Genomic DNA, 18,548 nt, shown 5'->3' with positions numbered 1-18,548 from the left:
TCAACAAAAGATAAGATACCTGGCATAGTCTGCTGCTTCACAAAGCAAGCAAATGGATACAAATGGTGGCAAAGCAGAAAAGAACTGCACAATGCAAAGAGCAACATCCTCCTCCTTGAAAACTTAACAAAAATAACATGAACATTGCTGTTTGAGACAAAATACTGGACCAGAGCTAATGACTTCAATTAGGTTTGGCATAGCAACAACAAGGTTGTTCGCCAGTGTGATGGTGAATGAGTGATAGTTATTACCAATGTTTGCGATCGTGGAAAGCTTGGATAAGGTAGCAACTCGCACAGCTGTTATGGTCACCGTTTACAATGGCTTACTCAAGTGATGAACACTTTTTGTTGGTTTTTACGAAGTGCTTTTATTAAATAATTCGTGCGTTTGCAGGCTAACATACAGTCTATTAAGAATAATAAAACTGATCCACCTCTTCTCATCGAGGAAGCTAAGCATTCATTTGATACAATCGTGCTAACAGACATGGTGCACCAATAACAATGCATTTCACTTGATGATGTACAACACTTTCTATCTCAATTGTTCAACTGTTCGGTGTGCTGGAGTGAGTTTTTAACATGACAAACTCATGCTTTTGAGATATTAAACCAATATTCTGCAATCATACATAATTAAGAAATTCTAGCAATTCAACTAAACACTTTACTGTGCGTTGTTTACCGACCACGTCATGGTTCTGTTACAGTTCTTCTGTAATACCTGGATAGATTTCTTAGCTTTGTTAATTAGAACAAATTAAAAATAATTTTTTGTGGTGGTATTAATATGATGAAAAATGATTCACCTAAACTACAGTTAGAAAGTGTGTTAAATTTATATGCCTGTTGGAATGTAATTAATCTTCCCACAAGAGTAACAGAAGAATTTATCCACTATTATTGACTTATTTGTTACCAACATAAACATAGAAGCTGTAAAATCATGTGTTCTTGCAACATATGTAAGTGATCATTTACCAATAGTTCTATGCATTAAGAAACAATTCAAAAGCAAAAGGCAACAGATAAGGCATCTCACAAAATTGATCACAGAGGCAAATCTTGCCAAATTTCGTGACACAATCGAGCAGTCCTTTTGGGACACAGTCCTTATGAGTGATGACGTGGAGCATAAGGTAACTTTTTAGCATCATCTACGTCAACTCGTGATGCCAGTTTTCCATTTAAACATTTAATAAAAAAGTAGAAAAACTCGTAAGCACTGGGTTACAGTCCAACTAACTATAAGGATACACAAGCAAAATGCCTTGTACGACGAATTCATAAGAACCAAGTAACACTTGAGTCATATAAAAAACTTTGCAATTGCCTAGATAAGGGCTTCAAAAAAGCTAGGTATGAATACTTCGCTAATTCATTCACTTCTGCTGCTGGGTCTACAATGCGGAAGAGATTGACCTCCTCGTTAAATTGTATAGTACCTGCAGGAAAAATAGGTGCCTTGGAAATAGATGGCATTGAACTGAAGGGAAAGGCACTGGCAGATGCTTTTAACAAGCACTTTGTTAATGTAGCCTGTAAAACCACATGTAATAATAACCTTGAAGCCATATCAATAAATAATAGTTCATTGTTCTTATATCTTGTGCTTGAATGTGAGGTAGTTAATGTAGTATACAATATATCAGATAGCAAAGCCAGAGACATTCATGGCACCTTCAAATAAAGCCAAAAGTATGTAACTGATCTCACAGTACCATGCATTAGGCATATCATTAATCTTTGTTTGAGTAAAGCTATTTTACCCAAAGTATGCAGAGTGCATGTATAACAGTTTTGTTTAAGAAAGGCAATAATAATGACATTGGGAAACTATCACCCAATCTCTTTACTACCTGTTTTTTCTGAAATATTCGAGAAAGTTATTTGAAAACGTTTTACTGAGTTGATGAAACCTCTGATGAAACTCCCAATATGGTTTTCGTAAAGGCCTCAGTACCCCCCCCCCCCTCCCAGCACACTCTGCTCTCTCAAAAACAACACATACTTTCCCAATTAGAAGATGGAAATATTATACTCTGAATATTTGTGGACCTGTCAAAAGCTTTTGACAACATTAATCATGACAATTTGATCAGAAAATTTGACCGGTATGGCATACGTGGAAAGCCTGCATCTCTCATACATTACTTCCACGCAACCATCTCACTTAATGATTCACTTTCCGATTAGCTTCCTGTATCTTCAGATGTACTACAAGGGAATATTTTAAGCCTGTTTTTATTTAATACATTCATTAACTATATTTTCAAAGTTGGTGCAAGCAGCAAATTCATTATGTACATGGACGATACCTGTTTGTTTTTAATGAGTAAGTCAGTTGATGAGTCAATCGATGCAGCAAACTCGCTTTTAATAAAATTACATGAATGGACCAATGCAATAGCTTTTCAGATTAATATTGGCAAAAACCAAAGCGGTAGTATTTTGATCCAAAGACAAGAGTATATCCACTAATAAATCTGTTTTATTAAGATCAATGCACATTGAAATTGTGCCCTACCTCAATTTGAAGAGAGAAAGAGTAAAATTGGTCAAGAAGAAACAGGCCCGCCTAGACGCAGTAAGGGTAAAAAGCAGACCAATTCAGGTTGGCACTTGCAAACAAATATGCAGCCTTAGAACAGAGAGATGACGATGATATAGAGGTAATGAATGAAACCGTAACGAGGCTGGCTTCAGAAGCAGCAATTGAAGTAGGAGGTAAGGCACCAAGGCAACCAGTAGGTAAGCTCTCCCAAGTAACAAAGGACCTAATAATGAAACGATGTAAAACGAAAGTGTACTACAACTCAAGAGATCAGATAGAATCCGCGGAACTGTCAAAACTAACGAACAAGGAGAAAATAAGGGTTATTCGAAATTATAGCGTCGGAAAAACTGAGGAAGCAGTCAAAAATGGATGCAGCCTCAAAACAGCGAGAAGGAAACTAGGCATCGGACAAACCATGATGTATGCACTGAAAGATAGGCAGAGTAATATCCTTAGCAATCTCAAAGATATAGTAAAAGCAGTGGAAGAATTCTATACTGACCTGTACAGTACCCAAAGCAGCCACGATACCTCCATTCGAAGTAGTAATGAACAGGCTGCAGAGGCTCCTTCTGTAACTAGTGATGAAGTTTGAAGGGCCTTGCAAGACATGAAAAGGGGAAAAGCGGCAGGAGAAGATGGACTACCAGTCGGTTTAATCAAAGATGGTGGAGACATAATGCTTTAAAAACTAGCGGCCCTTTATACAAACTGTCTATCGACTTCAAGAGTCCCAGAGAACTGGAACAATGCCAACATTATACTAATCCACAAAAAGGGAGACGTTAAAGAATTGAAAAATTATAGGCCCATTAGCTTACTTCCAATATTATACAAAATATTCGTCAAGATAATCTCGAATAGAATAAGGGCAACACTGGACTTTAGTCAACAAAGGGAACAGGCAGGTTTCCCGAAGGGATACTCTACAATGAATCACATCCATGACATCAATCAGGTAATCAAGAAATCCACAGAGTACAATCAGCCTCTCTATATGGCTTTCATAGATTACAAAAAGGCATTTGATTCAGTCGAGATACCAGCAGTCATAGAGGCATAGCGTAATCAAGGAGTACGCAATGTCTCAATCAAGGAGTACGAAATATCTTGGAAACTATCTATAGAGATTCTACAGCAACCTTAATTCTACACAATAAAACAAGAAGATACCTGTAAATATAGTAGTCAGACAACGAAGCACAATCTCTCCAATGCTATTCACTGTGTGCTTGGAAGAAATATTCAAGCTATTAAACTGGGAAGGCTTAGGAGTAAGGATCAATGGCGAATATCTCAGCAACCTTCGATTTGCAGATGACGTTGTCCTGTTCAGCAACACTGGGGACGAGTTACAACAAATGATTTAGGACCTTAACAGAGAGGGTATAAGAGTGGGGTTGAATATTAATATGCGGAAGGCAAAGATAATGATCAATAGCTGGGAAAGGAAACAAGAGTTCAGGATCGCCAGTCAGCCTCTAGAGTCTGTCAAGGAATATGTTCACCTAGGTCAATTACCCACAGGGGACCCTGATCATGAAAAGGAAATTTACAGAAGGATAAAAATGGGTTGGAAAGCATTTGGCAGACATTGTCAGATCCTGACTGGAAGCTTACCATTATCATTAAAAAGAAAGGTGTACAATCAATGCATTGTACCGGTGCTGACGTATGGGGCAGGAACTTGGAGACTGACAAAGAAGCTTCAGAACAAGTTAAGGACCGCACAAAGAGCGATGGAACGAATAGTGCTAGGCATAACGTTGAGAGACAGAAAGAGAGTCATTTTGATCAGAGAGCAAACGGGTATAGACTATATTCTAATTGTCATCAAGAGGAAAACATCGAGCTGGGCAGGTCATGTAATGCGCCGGTTAGATAACCGTTGGACCATTAGGGTTACAGAATGGGTGCCAAGAGAAGGGTAGCACAGTTGAGGACAGCAGAAGACTACAGTTGGGGTGATGAAATTAAGAAATTTGCAGGCGCTAGCTGGAATCGGTTGGTGCAGGACAGGGGTAATTGGATTTTGCAGGGAGAGGTCTTCGCCCTGCAGTGGACATAAAATAGGCTGCTGCCGATGATGATAAGACGTCAGGCATCGAATTGCAAGAAAATATGTCATGGAATGTCCACGTTGATCTTATGCTGACCAAGCTGGCACAAATGCTTGGTGTTACTTACCGCAAATGCCACACACTGCAATCTAACATTGTGATACTCATTTAAAAGACTTGTTTTACTGTAGAGTTAATTACTCCCATTTAGTCTGGGCAACCATGATGCATAAAAATTTGCATAAGATTCATAAATCACAAAAAAAATTCCTTAGGACTGCTGAAAACGTGCCTATGTATTATTGCACTGACAGGCTATTCATCAAATATGATGTCTTACTTGTGACAGAATTGTTTGATTATATTCTTTGTAAAACATTTAAGATGGAAGTTACAAACATGCGAACAGTCTCTTTCCTAGAACAAAAGAAATATAACAAATTATCAGACGCACAGCACAGAACCATGAAAAATGATAACATACAGAACAAGTTACGGTTTACAAACACTGCAGAATAGTCTAACTTAAATTTAAATTTTGGGGTACTACTTGCCAAAACCACGATTAGATCAGGAGGCACGCCGTAGTGGGGGACTCCGGATTAATTTTGACCACGTCGGGTTCTTTAACATGGCCCCACAGCACAGGACAAGGGGCGTGTCTTTTACATTTCGCCCACATTGAAATGCAGTCGCCGCGGTCGGGATTTGATCCCGTGACCTCGTGCGCAGCAGCGCACCAGTGTTTCACTGCATAAGACAGCATTCTGTTTAAAATGTAAGTGGAACAGTGGATTTTTGTGGCAAGTTTGATGGCGCGTAGCTCCAATCTGGCGTTATTCTGGAAATTTATTCCAAGTGGATACGCCTTGTAAACTCTGGCTACAATTAGTAAGTTATCATATGTGCTGTAAGGTAATGAAATAAATATTTAATTAGTGATCCGTTGTCAATTCGTGGAATATGTGTTTCAAGTTTTCATGGAAGTACTGTCTGCCTCTCTGAATAATCTAGCTCAAGGACCAGAATTATGCTATGTATCAGCAACAGGTGATCTTTCAAAAATTCCGTAAAACTTAAAAAATAATCACCCAATATACTGGGTGTTTTTGAGCAGGCTGCCAAAAAATCCTTAATATTGCCCGTAACAATTATTGTCCTAGAGTTGGATTATTTGTAGAGGCGGACATCACTTGTACAACAAACCAAAATGCGATAACCAACTAATTAACAACATTCTACTAATTATGTTTGAACTAACTAATATACAGCATATGCTGCAATTTACGAATTGCAGCCATAGAGTTTGCATGGTGTATTTACTTGGAATTAATTCTGAAAGTGACACCAGTTTCAACATAATGATTCCAAAAGTGTGCGATGGAATACATTAGTGTTCCAGTTAGTGCTTAAATGGACAAAAACGGCAATTCATTGAAAAGGTAGGTGGAACAGCGGTTCATTTTTACCTCAAATTTAATGACACATATCCTGAAACTGGTGTCATCCTCAGAATTTGTTCCAAGTGGATATGCCTTGCAATCTCGCCAGCTACAATTCGCACATCCTAGTTTGGACACTGTTGAGCACCTCAAGTTTTCATTTTCCTGCGAAATCTTTGTCTTGTTTAGACTCCTACATAGTAGTACAATATGGACTAATAACTTTAGATTAGTGTATACTATGTGCATATATATATATAAAACATCACTGCAACAAAACCGTGAGTCGCTTCACCGCGGAGTTAAAACCATTTCTCTAAAATGCATTACATATGCAACCAAAGTAAATGCATAATAGAATGGTAATGGCACAACGAAACCATCAGTCATTTGCACCATCTGTTAAAAATAATTTGTCTAAGGAGTTAATTGTAAGCTATGTATGTAGCGTAATAAAAATAATGGTACTAAAACGAGCAAATCATCGGTCAATGCATGGTCTGCCAAAATCATTTCTCTAAAAAGTCTCAAGTGATTTCTATGTACAACACACAACAAGATGACAACACTAAAAGCGCAATCACACGGTGAACGAAATTGTCAGCACAGTCCATGGATGAAGCATGACGTGGCACTCAGTCACACTTCAAGTGGCCAGCCAGAGCAGCCATTGAGCGTCTAATTACGTTTGGTGCCGGTGAGGTAAGTCATGCTTTATCTATAGAGTGAGTCATTGGTTTGGCCTATCATTTCACTCAATATCCAACAGTCTGGGGTACAGCTTTCGACTTCATGTAGTTGCGCCTGTTGTGACGTACCAGTTCACCCCAAAGCAACCAGTTGTTGCAGCCGGGGCAATAGCCACTCACGGGTATGGTCTGATTGCACTCGTTCTTGAGGAAAATCTTAGCAAGACAGCAGAGGTGAGAAACAGTGCTGCATTCGGGGTACGGGCACTCGACCAAGCTTCTTCTGCGCTCAACCAGCTCGCCACACACCGTGCACGTTGGTACTGAGAGGGCACCGTGAACAGATTCACGAATGGCAGGAGCACGAACAGCCTTGACTGGTCCGTATGCGATGGCCATGTGGAGTGGTGGGTTCAAGTCGGGCTGTGAAGGTATAGCAGCAATGCACCGCAGACCAGAGTTTTTTTTCTTGTTCTTTTTTTGCAGCTCCCACACGTTCTAAAGCCTTTTGACGTAAGCAACACACCAACAGCCATTTCTTACAAGTTAATTTGGAAATGACTAAATGCACTATTGTCTATTGACCTCAGGTCAAGTGAAGCAAGCACGTCATGCACTAAGTGGAGAAAAAGAAACCAGAAAGGCTTTCCTGAGTAGCTGGAAGTGAAGCTGGACTTGACCATCAGCATATTTTGTGTTTGCTACAATACGAAGGCTTCTTCTATCAATCTCAAATTACCCTTACTATCTTATACGAGCCAATTCCATCCTAGGCCAGTAAATTTCCTAATTTTGAGGCACGACCAGATCCCCTGCTGGCCTCGCTGCATTTTTCTTCCCTTTGTACACGCATTCTGCTACCCTAACAGACAACCGGTTGTCTGCTCTGTACATTATATGTCGTGTCCAACTTCACTTAACCTTAATATTAATCTCAACTAAGATATCAGCTATAGATACGCTGTATAATTTAGACCAACAAGAACTTCTTGTCTAGCAAAGGGTACAGAAACAAGAATGGGCCACGTGCCAACTTCCGTGGTTGGGGTGCCTTTCTCTCTCGTGCACAGACAGTTGGGCTGCGCTAAAACGTAGTTGTGCTGCTGGTTTCCATTTTCTCAGGGGTGGGGGGTCTGACTGAGATGGCAATTGATGATGATGGTGACTGCACCAGATGCTTATTAACAATACTACTACTACTACTAATAATAATAATCCTAATAATAAATTTCTTTGCGTCTCAAAATTTCCTTTTCACACAAGAAGTGTTGGGCATTCAATCATGTTCCTTTTATTAAAAAATGCAAGAGACTGACTTGAACACCAAGGCTCCCCTCGAACTTCATCCTCCTTCCCTCTTCTCTACAAGCGCCCATTCTTTTTTAGAGCATTTTTTTAATACAGTCTGCCGGCCCAAAAAAACAGATGTCATCTCTTGTTTGTACAGTTTTTGCACAGGCCTTGTTAATTTCCCGTCCCGTGTCTGAACTTGGCAGGCTCTTACCAATTCGTCATGTCCAGGATAGACCTTGGCCATTCTTTGAAGTGACCAAATGCATCGTGAGGCAATCACTATGTCGTCCACCTTTAAGCCTTTATTTGTCGCTGCTGAGTAATGATGAAGCGAACGAAGTTCGAGTGGATACTCTTTCTTCCAATGAGCCACAGGTGTTTGGGAAGCTCATTCCTATATTGTAGTCTTTTAATGAGGTCTTCTTGGCTTGTCTGTAAAATTCAGCTCTGGCATTCCTCGCCACCGTACTCCAGTTCAGCCAACAAAGATTTTATGACTAAAAAAAATTTCTGGACAGATCACAGCAAGTTCTCTGGCGTTCGTGTACGTAATAGGCTAGTGGTCCAGAATTACAGCCTCCACTTCCACCAGTAATGTTGTTAGCTCTTCGCTATAAAGCGTGTGTTTTCCAAGTGGCTTGTGTAGCACTGACTTCACTGACCCTAGCAATCTCTCCTACCCCCTCCCCCCCCGCACTCAGTACAATGAACTTCCATTTGATGCGATGGGAAGCAAGGAAAGTGGAAAAAGGTGAGCCCTTCATAATGCTCCAGAAGTCTTGCAAGTCCCGTGATGCTCTTTTGAATGCCAAGGCGCTGTCAGAATAGACAGTAAGAGGAACTCCTCTGCGCAATAGAAATCGGCAAAACGCGAGGAAGGCCACTGTTGACAGGCCACTGTTGACAGGCCACTGGTCAGTTCAAGGTGCACTGCTCTGGTACTCACACAAGTGAAAAGCAAAACGAAAGACTTAGCGGCGCCATACTCAAGCTCCTTTTATTTTGTGTAAAGGGGGCTTGCAAAATCTACTCCCACATGTTTGAAGCGTCGAGGCATTCTGATCCTGTCTACAGGCAAAGGAGCATAATTCACATCTGTTGGTTTTGCATTGTGTTGTTTGAACAAAAAAAACAATCATTGATCCCTCTTTTGGCCTATTGCCTAGCCTAGCATATTGCCATGCACACTTGCATCATTGTGCTTGACATGTTACCATGTAAAACACAGCAGTGTGCATGTGTCATAATCAGTCTTGTAAATGCATGCTTACATCGATGAATGACATGGTGCTTCTCCTGGCAGGTACCATCCATTTATTCAAGTCGTCTGCCAAGGCAAAGTTCTCCTTTGGAACCAAAGGATCGATGCAGATCTGTCAGCACGGAATTCTTGTTAATGGCATTCCCGAGTGACAACTGACAGATATCGTCTTTGAAAACTTCCCTCTGGAAGTTTTCAGCAACTCATCCACTTTAATTGCCACTAATTTATCGTTTCATTATTGAATTTACTAACCACAAGTAATTTCCCCTGTGTTGTCCTTGGTGTCAGTGTTTGTTGGCTTCTTATGATATGACTAATAAAAATCGGGCCCCTCGGTTAACCCCCTTTCTTCTCGTTGTTTATATAAAGTAGCAATTCCTAAGCCAATCACCTGAAGTTAATCTCTGGTGTAGGATAGGTGTGGAATGTTTTGCAAACCTAAATAATTGTTTGCTTCCTGAAACTTGCCATAATCAATCCCACTCATTCTGCAGTCATTTGTGGTACCCATAAGCATGACACGATAATCAGCATCAGCTGATACAGTGCGTTATGCACAGCTTTTGGATATTACCGAAATCACGTCAGCTGCTGACAGAAGCGATTAATGCACAACCGTCACTACATGACAGTGCTATGCTTACAAGTATGCATAATTCAGTGGGTGCAGTCTTTGCAAAAGACTCTTCATGTGATGTTACACACGTTCCAAAGAAAGTGTGACGTTGAAGGCTTTGTAAGCAAGCAATGGAACAGCTCAAGAGACATGCTGCTATGCACAACTGTAGGCAGTGCATATGCATGCAGAGTGCGCTCGCCAGGGTCAGCGATGGCCTTGGACCTCATAGTAAAATATTTTTGCGCGCACAATCGACAAGGACACAGTGAAGGAGGCACACACGAGTGCTTGTCCTTGTCAATTGTGCCAACAATTGTACCAACTCGCCCAACTATCAGTTCTGCTGCAGTGCCTTGGACCTCATTTCATTGATATAAAATGTGTGACACTCTTTGATATGAGTGTTGATAAGTCGTTTGACTTATTTCGCACGCTTAGCTTTGTACTTGCATGTTGCAGAGTCTGCACTAAGTCTGATATTAAACAATATTTTGTTTTTTGTGCCGACTTTTCCTGCTTATGAAGTGCTGGGATGGGATAACATAAAACTATTCTTCTCCGTTTTCGTACCAAATCAGCAATTAGCCCTTTGGGAGTAGACAACATTTTTTTGCCCAAGCATAGCACAAGATATTTTGACCAATCCCAGAGGGCTAATGGGAGATTTGGAGAAACATGGTGGAACAGTTTTACATTATCCTGGTCCCGCTCACAAGCCTTTTTATGAAGCCAAGCTGCTTCAAGCTGCCGTGCCTCCTTGCAAAATTTGCATCAGTTGAACCTATGCGCAAGGTTGACACTCACCTGGAAGTCTAGCTGATAGTCTTCAATGAGCCATTGAATTGTAAGTGGCAGTCTAACCCATGGGACAGCTCTGAGCATATTAGAGACGACCCTGAAAGCATATGCGAATCGGCTTTCTGTGCGAAGCTTCTTCCCCACGTGGCTGAGCCGGCGAGATCGCTCTGGGTGCTGCCAAGCCCACTCAAACTGCAGTTTAGAAATAAACACAATGTGAAATTTGAGGCCATTTAAAATGAGTATCAGCTGTATGAATTGCACTCTGCATGTATCATATTCCAAGAAATGTATGATATTAGCTATTAGCATACGGGTAGGTCCAGCATGACAAAAAAGGGCACTCAGATGTGGAACTTCAAATATTTTTGTACTGAAGAGTCCATTAGAGCTTTCAGTGAATGTACAATTTTCTCCTTGTCCTTCAAATAAGTACACAGCTATATACGCTAACCAAAGGAGGTATTTTAGATGTAAATGATAGAGCAAGGTGGCATTCACTAGTAAAAAGTGTAGCAGAGTAAACAATGAAGCAAGAAAGCAGCCTTGATGATTATAAAGCCCATGCTTGTTTGAAAAAGCGGTAACTAAGGAACGAGTCCCAAGGTCATTTGTAGTGTGCTTATTCTTCATGTGTACACACTATGTTGCTGTATAGGTGCTCACACTTCTAGTTTTTATCATAATGCTGTATGTCTAGTCACAAAAGGCACACAATGTAGAAAGACGTACACGCAGGGCGGATATCTCATTTGGGAAGCCATGTACAATCAGTGCCATGTCCCTGAAACAATGAAAATGCGACATAGTATTAGATCTCCTCACATATATTGACGTATTAGTGTCTCGTCAGTTTATATTTCTGTGTCGTACATAATGTGGGAATAAGTTTTCGTTTGTCACCAACAGAAACAAAACAAAAACGTGCTCGTGGCACGTACACTTAGCGAGCTGTGCAGTTATATACAGCATTAAACGAGATTCTGTGACATTTAATTGTCAACCTATATATTGAGAACAATGTGATTATAACAGAGTGTCATAACCGTCGTGTTCCCAAACTGTATTAACCAGCATGCTCTATTGCATGCACGTCGTGCTCTCAAACCGTAGTACCAGCATGCATTATGCAAGTTGCAGCATAGTTGCACTATTAAAAGCAGCATAACAGGTGAAAATGCTTAACCAGTATAACTGGTTTATTTTCATACTCTGTCACCATATTACGAATAAGAAAAAGGCCAGCACCTATATTTGTGATTTCAGGCGTGAGCAAGGTTAACTTTGGCAGTTTTCTCTGCGAATTATACGTATAATAAGCAAAGAAGAAAGGAGATTAGGTACACCTCGAAAATGGCATTTAGTATGTGACATGGATCTGGAAGTTAACGGCGCCAGCCCAAGGAGCGCTATTTCGTGATCTTGCTCACACAAGCCTCACTCTTTAACATTACAAGTCGAGTAACTTCACTCTTGATAACGTCGAGAGTAAAGCTGCTGACCATGGATACGATTCGCATGTCATATGCACAGACGAAGGTAACCGCTTTTGGAGCTGGTCTTTTTTGAACAATCTCGGCTCACCATGGACCTTTACGGCTCGTGCGCCATGCTCCTCCGGCCTTGAATCCCTTATTGTGCTGCTTAATCCGCCTGTTTGGGTCGACTGTGAATCCGATGTAAGTGTGCCCCTTGTACTTGGGATTAGTGCAGTAGAGTAGGTAGCAACCGTAAAACTGCTCGACCTCCATGCCGCGAGGGCATTTAGTACAGACATTTGAAGACAAAATGAAAGTTTCTGGAAGTGATGCGCTGTGCTCCTTGATGTTTGTCGACAGTCATGACTACGAAAGGAGCTTCGCGACTTCATCAGAACATCGCATGCCTGCGCTCCCGTTCGAAATCGATCTACCCGCCTCGTATTATGTTATGACGTAAGACGACATCAGCGACGCCATCGGCGAAAAACGAAGTTTTAGTTTGGTTTCAGTTTTGTTTTCAGTTTTGCTTTTGAATGTCACATAATTTAAAAGTACGGCAGCTAAATAAATAAATGAGTAAATAAAAGAGAGGCACGCTACGTCGAATAAACGTAGAAGCTCCGAAAGTAAGTGATGTCGAAACCTTTTACTCGATCGAACTCGTTCACGAGCACGATGCACGTACGATGGGCGCGTGCAGCGTCGCTCGCGCAAGAGATCCCGTTCGAACCGTTCGAACACTGCGCGATTGTGTCGTTCCATCCGCATTGTCTCTCTGCCAAGACGCGTGGGTCGTCCTGTCCCTCTCGGTCCATTCCATTGTGTTGCTGTTCACGCAGCCGAACGCATCGTGCGTCGCGGGGCAATTAAGGAAGAAGTACCTCTCGCGTGGTAAGACTGCGCGTCGATAACCTTTTGCTTCTACCACCTAAAGGACAAAGAAGGACAAAGCGTTTGCCGAAGTCATGGCCAGCGGATCTGGAGACATGCCCGAACTCGCCAAGTGCCGCAACGTGTCGCTGTTGCTGGACGCGCTGGAGCTTCGCGGCGACAACGAGGACGTCAGGCGCTTCTTCCTCCAGCCGAGCCGTGAGCGCATGGAACTGCTGCGCTGGGTCCTCATCAGCACGGATCCGTCCGGGGCGAGTAAGGGCTACCTCACCCTTCCCACAGAGGAAGACGAGTTGTGCCAGTGCCTCAAGAATGTGCTAATGCAACTCAAGTGTCTGCCAGAAGATAAGTACGTATGCCCGCCAACCGTGTCGTTGTCGCTGCTTTGGCTTATTGTCTACTTCACGCGATCCGACGCCTGAGGTGGAGTTTGAAAGAGCGCCAATTGAGCACTTTCCATACTATAGTATATTCTAAGCAGCAAACCTTCTAGTTAGGCGGTGTCGGTTCCATATGCTGTTAACCATGATGTATTTCCGCTCCAATCGCGCACCAACGCTGCGCTTTCGAATTCTCTCACAGCGCGTCTTTTCCATATCTTGCCACGGTATATGTACCATATGCTAATCATCGCACGTACGACCTTGCAGGTACGAGGAGTTTGTTCGTGGAACCTATGACAGCGAGGAGCAGCTTCAATTGTGGATTCTGCTTCTCAAGACAGCAGAGTGGGCACAAGACAAGCATTGACCGAGCTTCTTTCCTTTCTTTTTCGACCAGTCCACATTTCTGCCGAGGACCACAAGGGACGACTCACTCCTTAAATGGTCAATGCTACATTTTTTTTCTTGTTCATTTTAAGGCTAATCCAGTGGCGACACTGCAGGGTATGCGCACAAAGTTCCAAGTCGGGAGGAAGCGGGCAACCTTGCTGAGCGTTGGAAGACCTGTGTGTTCCAGCTCGTCTGGGTCGGTACACCGAATGCCGTGTCAGATGGGCGGGAAGTGAAGCCGTCTGGTAGCTGGTGGGCTCCGTGTTCCTCGCGTAAATTTTGTGGCGTTGAAGAAAGAAAAGTCCTGCTGCTCATGAGCATTGAAGCACATTCACGCTGTTCTGCCCTCTGTAAAACTAAGGAGAAAAATAAAAATGCAAAGGAAAACGAATACTGTCGTATGTTGCCTCATTAGGTTTATCTGAGCGCTTGTGGTCCGCTCCACTCCGACACATGTATATCCTAGCTAACGCTTTGCAGTCAGCCGCTCAGCGAACACGGTAGTGCGCTTGCGCACAATGCCTGCAGCAGAAGGCATGGACGCTGTTCTCCGCTGCCAAACCGATTAAGCGGAGCGTGGCAGTGCGTCCGCTTTGGTTTCTCTGTGGTTCTGCACAACATGTCTAGATAGCATACCTAGTCTACTACCGCAGCAAAAGCTCACTGAGCGCCGTTAACGTCTCTGCGGGATGCGCTTATGAAAAATGCGCAATTAACGTTCTCTGCAGCGCGTAAGAGCGTGAAACTAATGAAGCGGGTCATAATCAATGCTCAGCTAAATCTGTAGTAATTTGCTCCAGCCGCTCAGGGGAAAGCATGTGCACAATAACAATGTCTTTAGGGTAGACAGGCGTTTGGTGTGTTTAGGCACCCCGTACCCGAGCACACGAGCGTTGGACCCTCCCGCGTGTAGCCGTGTGAAGGGAAAAAGCTATCCTGGGGGCTGAGCCGATGCTAAGCGTTTGGGCCTTTATGGCCCCTCGGCGGAGGCCACACACCTCTTTGGCCTCCGCTTCACGTAGACGGCACCCCAGGACTTACCAACCCCGGGGAAATCTGTAGTTGTTTTTTCCCGTCTTCCTCTCTCTTCGTCTTTCTCTTTCAATCTTTCCTGTCTTCTCTTTAACGTCCGATTTTCTAGGCAGCGAGGATTAACCGTGTGTGACACAACCAATCTAGGTTTGTCATATTAGGTCATAGCAGTAACGTACAGCTGGCGTCTGGAGCGTTTGTCTTACGCTTTCTCCGGCGTCCCCTCGTTGGGCTCCATGGTGGGTGGCTGGCGTTACTGCCGAAGCAGAATCTATGCATGGCAAGTTCATTCCCTCGACCCCCAGATGGCACCCAGATCGCCCCCAGCTACGGGGCACACTGAAGACGTTTTCAAGTTTCTTGGCCACCAGAGAGAATTTCTCACGCTACCGTGTAGTACACAGTGATAAACCAGAGAAGACCGTCGGGGCGATCTCACCGCTTCTAGTTTCTAAATGTATGACCGAAAGTATAGGCCCAGGGCGCAGGCTACGAAGTTGGCCAGCGGTCACCTCTTGGACCTCCGCGCTAGAAAGCAGTATGAAAAGCTGTCTAATTTAGTTTCTTTTGGACAAATCCCAGTTACGGTCACCCCACACCATACCATGAACACGCACCAACCCACGTGTAATATCAGACGACGACATGATGGAGCTCACTGAGGAAGAACTTTTGCAAGGACTGAAAAAACAAAATCTGGTTAACGTAAAACGAGTTAAGATGAGGCACAACGGAAAAGAAATTCAGACCAAACATATCATTCTTACCTTTGGAACAAGTGTGCTACCCGAGACCATTGAGGCCGGGTATGTCAAGATGCGTGTCAGGCCATACGTGCTTAATCCTCTGAGATGTTTAAGTACCAATGATTCGGCCACAGTTCCCAGAACTGTCGAGGCGGATTGACTTGTGCTAAGTGTGGTGCTCAAGAACACACCTCTGAAATTTGCGAAAACACTGCACGCTGTGTGAATTGTGACGGGGAGCACGCCGCATACTCGCGGTCCTGCCCATCATGGAAGAAATTGAAAGTAACTGGGGCAATAAAGGTCAAAGAGAACATATCGTTTAAAGACGCACACAGGCGGGTATCCTACCTGCCGAAGAGTAGCATTACCGGAAGTGGCGCGTCAAGGGGCAGTGTCACAACGGCTTCCGGCGGCTGTCCGATCCGCTCGCAGCGAGCCGGCGGATGCAGCCAGTGCTGCACCACCATCCAAGAAGGACGGCCCATCAACGTCTGGGCTGGTGGCCCGACGCTGAACAAACCGCTCGCAAGAGCGAGCGTCCAACGTCTGTCACGAGGCGACGGACACAACTCACAGCCAAACGGCGCCGCCAGCGCCGAAGGAGCGGCGAGGTTCTCGCGATCACTCCAAAAAAGAAAAACAGCGTATCACATGGCCCGTCAAGGGTTCTGCAACCTAAATGTAATTTCCTTAACACACAGCTCAAACCGCCTTTCATTATGAACACGCAAATATTAGACAGGAGCATCAGGGGACTTCTCCATAACCTTGATGGCGTTAAAGAGCTCCTCCGTAAATATAGTCAGAGGATGCTGTGTGTCCAGGAGACGCGTCTCAAATCAGTACACAAGAACTTTCTAAGGCAACATGCCATTTTTCGCTAAAACCGCGGCTACGCTATCGCCTCGTCGGGTGGTGTGGCTATTGGCGGCGAGGAGTTACGGAGTCGCCATCTATCGGAAGCGCCTCGCTGGCGTAGTATGAGGGATCACGTGGCGCGCTCCTCATAGGTTTTGCTGTCAGCGCTCACTGAAAACACCACGCGCGAGCTCTCCCGGACATTTCTGTAAGTACTTTCGAAACGAGAGAAGTTTCTTACTGTCTAAATAATAATCTTGGGCAAACTGAAAGCACACAATCGTTTACAGACGCTATCTCTTTACCGAATACGTACAGTGAACGCCACTGCGCGCAGTCGCCGCGATGGAGTCTCCCGAACCGGCTTCTTGCGTGAAAGGTAGGTAAACGCTGAGAGCTAACTATGTGAAATATGTTCTTATAGTGTTTGTATAACTAAATGGAGCGTAATAGAATGAAGCCTCAATGCAGCGATCGCACAGATTCGCAGCGACCGTCTGCGCGTCTGCATGCATGCATGTCCGCGCACTGTTTCGCTTTCTCCGCGCGCGCGTTTTCGCACCGTGCCATGAGCTTTAGGCCGCAGAATATGAGCATTTGACAGTATACAAGCAACCATTGTTGCGTGGGCGCTATCAGAGCTGTTCAAAAATAATTTCATTGTAGAGACTTCGACGCCTACGGGGACTGTGATGTGCCGTCGCGACGATTCAATCTTTTTTTTATACTAAATTCTTTGACCTTTCAATACTCTTTCTCGAGTTGCGTCGCACTGTATGTTTATCGGTGTTCTCAGCGTGCAATTCCCCGCTGCTCCTTTTTTTGTAATCCAGTGCATTAATTCATAACACAAACATGACCATATGCCATGCTTTTTTTAAATGTGCTTCTTACCGCCGCCTTTCCACTCCACTGAACTTGCCAGTATCTATAGCATCGACAAGTTCATAGACCAAACCGTCATGACATTAGTCGGGCAGCGGACTCGGGCGAGCGTCTCAGTGCGCGTTTTCAGAACATCGCAGACCGGGCACCGTAGCAGAAATCTTCCTCGCGTCTGTGCTTGCTGCATACCCGAGTTGTAGCCGATGACTATTTGCCGGTTTTATGTTTCGCGAGCCAAGCTTCACACAGCTTCTTGTCCTGCGGCTACGTGTGAATAAGGCAGACACCGTGCTCCGTCGCGTGCGTCCGGCATTGCGGCACCGAGCAGTAGCCTACCATGTTGTGCGCCTTCAAAGGCAGCCACTACCTATTGTAGTGCTTTCAAGCGTTGTAAAGGAGACACTCGAAGCGGGAAAATCTCGCCACTATATGAGGACCGCAGCGTACGAGGGAATTTAACCTCTCGTTTTCAGCTCGCTTCAGCGCGCCCGAAGCAGCCGACGCGGCCGCTATGTCCACGTGATCCCTCCTAGCACGTCACGCCGACGGTGGCGCCAGCTTTTCCAGTGGTGGAGCTCGAGGCCAATAGTAGTTGATAAGTGTGTTCTCTGCCGTTACAACTCCGAAGAACCCTTGAAGCAGTTGCTGTAAGGGCGGTGCGCTTCGCTAAACTTAGTACTATTAGCTCTATATACACATTTTCAAGTTAACAGCTTCGTAAAGCTGATTTTGAGAACTTCATTGATGCACTTCCTGAACCGTATATTGTTGTTGGAGATGTCAACGCACACAACACTCTGTGGGGAGATTCTCGCTGTGATGCAAGATGACGCTTATTTGAAGACTTCCTCTGGTCATCTAGTTTGTGTTTGCTTAATAAGAAAGAGCCAACATACTATAACATGGCATACAAAACATACTCATCCGTAGATTTAAGTATAGCATCAAGTACACTCATGCAAGAATCCCTGGGGAAGTGACCACTTCCCAATAATTTTGAGTTTAAGAAAACAAGGTGGATGCTTCTCACATTTTCCTAGATGGAAGGTCGACACAGCGAAACCGGAGCTGTTTCGAGAGCTCGCACATTTAGACCCAGATCACATTGATGCGGCTGATATCGACAACGCTGTAGCTTATTTAACAGGTTTT

At 43.9% G+C, this 18,548-nt stretch overlaps 2 protein-coding genes across 2 annotated transcripts; one reads left to right on the top strand and one right to left on the bottom strand.

The window, feature by feature from the left end:
• Positions 1–1,989: 1,989 nt before the first annotated feature.
• Positions 1,990–12,850, bottom strand: slx1 (structure-specific endonuclease subunit SLX1). Its single transcript, XM_075686092.1, has 4 exons — positions 12,312–12,850; positions 11,460–11,511; positions 10,734–10,919; positions 1,990–7,176 (listed from the first exon to the last, which is right to left on the bottom strand). The coding sequence occupies exons 1-4, from the start codon at positions 12,476–12,478 to the stop codon at positions 6,820–6,822; spliced, it is 762 nt and encodes a 253-aa protein (XP_075542207.1). The 5' UTR covers positions 12,479–12,850; the 3' UTR covers positions 1,990–6,819.
• A 101-nt stretch (positions 12,851–12,951) lies between these two features.
• On the top strand, positions 12,952–14,263 carry LOC142576132 (uncharacterized). Its single transcript, XM_075686093.1, has 2 exons — positions 12,952–13,448; positions 13,750–14,263. Exons 1-2 carry the CDS (start codon positions 13,174–13,176, stop codon positions 13,847–13,849), a joined length of 375 nt encoding a protein of 124 aa, XP_075542208.1. The 5' UTR covers positions 12,952–13,173; the 3' UTR covers positions 13,850–14,263.
• Positions 14,264–18,548: the final 4,285 nt, after the last annotated feature.

This window comes from Dermacentor variabilis, chromosome 3, assembly GCF_050947875.1.
Source record: "Dermacentor variabilis isolate Ectoservices chromosome 3, ASM5094787v1, whole genome shotgun sequence".
Taxonomy (NCBI): domain Eukaryota; kingdom Metazoa; phylum Arthropoda; class Arachnida; order Ixodida; family Ixodidae; genus Dermacentor; species Dermacentor variabilis.
Note: the sequence above shows the minus strand (reverse complement) of the source record. Positions and strands in the feature narration are given on the sequence as shown.

Coding starts and splice junctions, on each gene's coding strand:
- slx1 (XM_075686092.1), bottom strand. CDS start 12,478: ATGGAGGTCGAGCAGTTTTACGGTTGCTACCTACTCTACTGCACTAAT. Junction 11,512..12,311: donor ACGAGCCGTAAAGGTCCATG/GTGAGCCGAGAT, acceptor TCATTGTTTCAG/GGACATGGCACTGATTGTAC. Junction 7,177..10,733: donor ACTATCAGCTAGACTTCCAG/GTGAGTGTCAAC, acceptor ATACCTTCACAG/CCCGACTTGAACCCACCACT.
- LOC142576132 (XM_075686093.1), top strand. CDS start 13,174: ATGGCCAGCGGATCTGGAGACATGCCCGAACTCGCCAAGTGCCGCAAC. Junction 13,449..13,749: donor AAGTGTCTGCCAGAAGATAA/GTACGTATGCCC, acceptor ACGACCTTGCAG/GTACGAGGAGTTTGTTCGTG.